This window comes from Hypomesus nipponensis, chromosome 2, assembly GCF_054491055.1.
Source record: "Hypomesus nipponensis isolate SF chromosome 2, ASM5449105v1, whole genome shotgun sequence".
NCBI classification, from domain to species: Eukaryota; Metazoa; Chordata; class Actinopteri; order Osmeriformes; family Osmeridae; genus Hypomesus; species Hypomesus nipponensis.
Genome location: NC_140362.1, coordinates 3413045 through 3418455, shown reverse-complemented (window position 1 = coordinate 3418455; position 5411 = coordinate 3413045). Strand labels below are relative to the sequence as shown.

The following is a 5411-nucleotide window of genomic DNA, read 5'->3' as shown; positions in this document are numbered from 1 at the left end:
TCTACCTGTCTTTGATACCCCGGATATTAAAAATCTTGGATTTTTGGGGGTCGAATTGATAGGCTTGAATTTTTGGGGGTGGAATTTTATAGGCTCAAAATGTATTTGGCCAAAATCTTTTCATCTAAAAAATGTTCGGCTCGAATTTGATAGGGTTAAATGTTTTATGGTAAAAAATAATAATATTGAATTTTTTGCCTTGTATTTGAGCAACCTGAATTTTATTTTACATTGAAATATTTTCAGATGAGAATTAAGTGCTGTTTAATTTTCAATATTAAGTATTCGATGCCTTTTAAAATTCAAACATTATGGCACTGATTTGCCTCCATACCTGTTGCCCTTTTATTCTAAAGTTCCAATTGCTAATTGTTAAACTGTGTGACAGGTGTTTGCCCATGTGATGAGTCAGTGTGCATATTTGAATGGCAGTGTCTTCCTTGTGAAAACAAGAGATTTTCTTCATGAAAATTGTGCCAAATGCAGAGAATTGTGTGTAGTCTTTTGAAAAAAAGTGTGTTTTAGAACTGCCATTTGAATGTAAAGCAGAAATTGTGCTTGTAGTTTAGCAGATTTGGTTCAGGGGGTTGGTGCATGAGTTACATGTTGTGGTCATTGTGTCTCAAGTACCAGAATTTGTTGTGTGTGTGTAAACAATGGAGAAAAGCAGTGAGCAGGTTAGTGCTTGTACACCTGACGCCGTGTTTGATCCAGTCGTTCACACGTGTGGCATTTTACAAGGCAATGTCTTGTAAAGGCAATCAAGTGACATACTCATATTAGAAATTATATTTCTGTGTCTCATGTAGAAAAGTGTGTTTAGTGATTTGCAAAACACTGTGTGTAGTATTTTGTAAATAGTGTGAGGCTGAGAATGTGCTTATAGTTGTGCAGGTCTGTGCTGCTGTTTTGCTCCTTGAGTGTCAGGTTTCACTGACTGTGTGTTGTTTGATATTTTTGTGTCTAAGCAATCGGAAAAAACTGTAACCCTGGTATAAACGTGCAGTGCCGGTACCATCACAAGACCAAGCGACAGCATCCAAAACAGATTTGCTGCTACTTTATTAAAGCATTTTGGTTGATGCCGTTTGCAGGTGAACGCTAACACAAAACGTCAGATACACAAATCACTTGATCAGTCAGTGGCATAGCACCACTTGTGACAATGACCCAAACAAAATCCCCCAAAGAATGACTCTTAAAGAACAACTGCATCTTTATTGAGATCAATGAACAGCAGTTTGACTTACAATGGGTACAGATTAACTGGCACTATGCAATAGACACTGTTAGGGACCTATGCATTGCAGTGGCATGCTTCCTCAAAGGTAGAAACACTGGCGATTACAAAGGTCAATAGGTCAGAAGCTGCAAAGCACTCTACTCATGGAGAAACTAACTGGCGATAAACATCCAAAAACAACAATTAGCCTTGGGAAACCCAAACAAGTTGTGGCACACAACTGACAACAAATGACTGTGGCTGTGAACAAAAAATATATCTTTTGACATGTACAAAAAAAAGTATATTCAAATGAAAGAGGAAAAGAAAAGTAACAAATCAGTTATCGCCTTCTTCTTTTGTTTCTTTGTTCTTTCGTACCTCCTCGAGCTTCTTATCCTGGAGGGAATCAAAACACAACACACTTAAATCCCGTCCACAGTACGTTACTTTAATACTCACAAACGGACCCGCACCGTTTTAATCAACCATATCCTTGCACTCCCCTTTTCGTGTCAATGTCTGAACGGAGAGATAGTCGGGGCCAAACGGTTGTTACCTTCTCCTTGAACTTCTCGTTGAGCGCTGCCATCCGCGCCGTGCGGTTCTCCTTGTTGGCCTCCATCTTCTGGTTGAGCTTCTCCTCGGCCATCTTGCTGAAGTTGTTGTTCTCCTCCATGGCCTTCTGGAGCACCTCCTTCTCGTGCTCCCGCTTCTCAGCCAGGTGCTTCAGCACCTCTGCCTCGTGGTTCTGCCGGCGTCGGGGACACACAAACAATGCGCAAGTGAGCGGGCGGGCGGGCGGGCGGGGTGCGCGGACGACAACTTGGCGAAAACGAGGTCAAATAAGAATCCACTAAACCTGTTGTGCACGAGGCTCCTTCCCTCATACTTATCACTGTGTTTCTGCGGGGTACCTTGCGTCTTTCCTCCGCGGCCTCCAGCTTTCGCTGGATCTCCTCCAGGGACAACTCCTTCTTCTGCGGAGGGGTGAACGGACTTTCACCCTTGGGATCTGACGGACTCAGGATGACTTCGAAGGCTTGGCCCGAAGCTCGCTTGTCCAGCTCCTTCACCTGGATATCTGCAATCCATCACAAAATCTGATTGTCTTAACATCCCAAGCGGAGCACTGAAGGGGTTAGTTCACAGGCGTAGTGGCAAACCGCAAAACTGTCAGAGGCCCAGCGGATACTTTCAATCTGAAATACAATATGCCTAGAGCACTCCATCCATCCGAACCGTAGAAGGCTACATGCCTGCAATGCTTCCACCTACCTCCAGAGGACGCCATTTCAGCAGATTTCTTTGGAGGACTGAGCCTGGAAACAAATTCAGACAAAGCATTAAAAAAACAGATTGTACCACAAGCCAGCAATAGAATTAGATATATCGCTTAAAAGGATAATTTGTACATGAACCAGGAGGTATTTAAGTCAGTATTGATATTTTAGACGAGAAGGTGCGATTTTTATTGCAGTGCAATACACACCATACGACAGAGGGTGAAAATTATTAAATAATTGTCTACATTAAAATTTGTAACTGAATAATGGCCAGCCCAACCTTAACTAAAGAAATATTGTATACAGAAAACGTGTGTTATACAAATTAAGGAGGTTATGTTAAAAATAGACAAGCGATGGGCGTTGACACCGTTGAAGTCATTTCCACCCAACCGTTGGACGGGGAAAACAATAGACCATCTTAAAATTGTGCCATGTCATACGCAAGTCTTTGTTCCATGTTCTGCGATTTCAGTGTGCAGCCGAGTGCAAGATGTATTTATACAAAGAACCAATATTGGTGATAATGTCATTATCAGTTCGTTACATATTTGATTGAACTGTCAACTATGCAATCGTGGCATACGATCCAAAAGATTATCATCTGCAAATGTGGAAATGGGTGTGTCGACTTCGATTACATCCGACTGTAAACTGTCAAGACAGACAACAAAGATCAACAATCAGGGCACACGTCTTTGAACGGTTCTCGTCGAGTGCAAGGTTAACTAGGCTATTGCAATAATACAAATCAAACACGAATGTCACAAATCTTGCAGTCGAGAGACCGTAGACAAAAACCACCGCAACGACATCCATGGTCCTCTATTCTGCCCTACCCACTCCGAGAATATTGATGCAAGTTGCATCTGTCTGGAAGGGAATACCTTCCAGACAGATGGGGAACAGACAAAAGACTTGGCGGCTGAGCTAGTTAGAGCCCCAGGGCGCAGTGACCACACCTGATGACATCTAAAAAGACCATCCTCACACAAAGGCACGCAGTATCACCCAGCACAATACTTGGCTAGCTAGCTATCACAAACAGACTTAAGGTTAGATGAATGCATTGTAGTAAAGCTACTGTACAGTACTGCCGCGCCCAACATACCAGACAATAAGACTTGCACTAGTGTTTCAATTAACTTCGGTGTTCTGGGACGAAATTAACATGATTATCTGACATTCGTGTACACATTTAGTATGTAATGAACAACATTCATTCAACATTTCTAACATTTCACTAGGACAAAGCAGTTGCTAATTACGTAACTGTAGCGCGGATAACGTTTTGCTAGACTAGCTCAAAATAGGCTTCGAAGGCATCGAGCGACTAAAGACACCCAAATGCCTAAAGATAACAAGCCAGGGAGCGAGCTGAACCCAAAGTAGCAATCCATATCGACATTTTGATCAAGTTGGTCATTAAACATGCATCTATCTAATATCATAAAGCTGACGTAATTTCGTTATTGTTAAAACCAACCTATAGGTTTGGAGTCGATGAGGTGTGGTTCTCCTCGGTGATGGATCAGTGCTGAATGCTTCGCCTTCAGTCCGCTGCACAGTACTATTTGCCTCAGGACCACGACTATTCGCGCAAAGAAGGACTACAAAATCGACGTCACGTCTTGTTCTGAACTCCCATTGGTCTAACATTAACCTATCAAAACTCTGATTTAGCAAAACAAGAGCACGAGACATTTTCACCATACTCGTCTTTTCCAGCGCCTTTGTTTACCGATGCATTTCGGTCATCTTTCGTCTTTATTGTAACATTTTGAAGAGACAAACTTAATTGATTATTCTACCCGACAATCCACCCGATAATCATTGTATGTTAAGGAAAGTCCCGCTATTGCATTGTTATTTTGTAGATTTGTTCCTGTGGTTGACCTGCTTCTGACGGTAACATCCCATGTTTTAAATCGGTGTTACGTAATATGAACGTTTACTGGGGTTCTGATACAAAGTTGAACATATACATGATGCTCCTACATCCGACACGTTTCTCCCTGCCCTAACAATGTAAACATGTTCTCTCATCCAACATATTCTCTCACCAGATATTGAGCCAAACAGCACAATCTATCCGGTGGCTCTCAACCCTGGTCCTCAGGGACCCTCTGTTTTGCATGATACAGTTTTTTTCAAATGCTTACACAAAAACCTGTCCTCTTGTTTTCTAAACTTAACACACAAATCCAACAACTGCACACACAAAAATCAAAAGGCATCGCTTCTCTTGCAAAATGAAGCACTGCATTCAAAATATCACAAACACGCGATATCACAAGCACACATTTGTCTCATGTTGCAAACACTTTTACCATTATATTAAATTATTGGATATATCATATACACACAGTTATTCAAAACCTACAGCTCTTCTTTCATGAGCTCCTTTGTACATTTCTGTACAAGATTGCAAGATTGTAAATGGCAGAGATGATGAAAAATTAATGGTAAACTCGAAAACAAATTTGAAACCAAACTAATGTTTTTACTATAAGTATATGTGGTTGTGAATACAGTATTACACAGTACAAAAGAAAGAGTGTAGTAGGACAGAAACCAAACCTAATTTACTAAGATATTTCCCTGTTCCAACACACCTGATTCAAATGAATGGTCGTTACCAGGCTTCTAGATAATGACCCATTCATTTGAGTTTGTGTGGCCAATTTCCACAGGCACTGTGTACTATAGTAATTATATATATATATATATATATATATATATATATATATATATATATATATATATATATATATATATATTCTATAGTTCCAGTAACCTGTATGTGTCTCACCGACATCACCGACTGCATCACGGGCACTGTGCACTAGTTTTCACAAAATCTTATTGTAAAACAAACTGTCCCACTCCACTTCTCCTCGATT

General features: G+C 40.8%; 1 protein-coding gene across 1 annotated transcript; it reads right to left on the bottom strand.

Moving 5' to 3' along the window:
- Positions 1-1196: 1196 nt before the first annotated feature.
- stmn1b (stathmin 1b) lies at positions 1197-4126 on the bottom strand. Its single transcript, XM_084702322.1, has 5 exons — positions 3995-4126; positions 2501-2544; positions 2140-2306; positions 1782-1973; positions 1197-1621 (listed from the first exon to the last, which is right to left on the bottom strand). The coding sequence occupies exons 2-5, from the start codon at positions 2514-2516 to the stop codon at positions 1562-1564; spliced, it is 435 nt and encodes a 144-aa protein (XP_084558448.1). The 5' UTR covers positions 2517-2544; positions 3995-4126; the 3' UTR covers positions 1197-1561.
- Positions 4127-5411: the final 1285 nt, after the last annotated feature.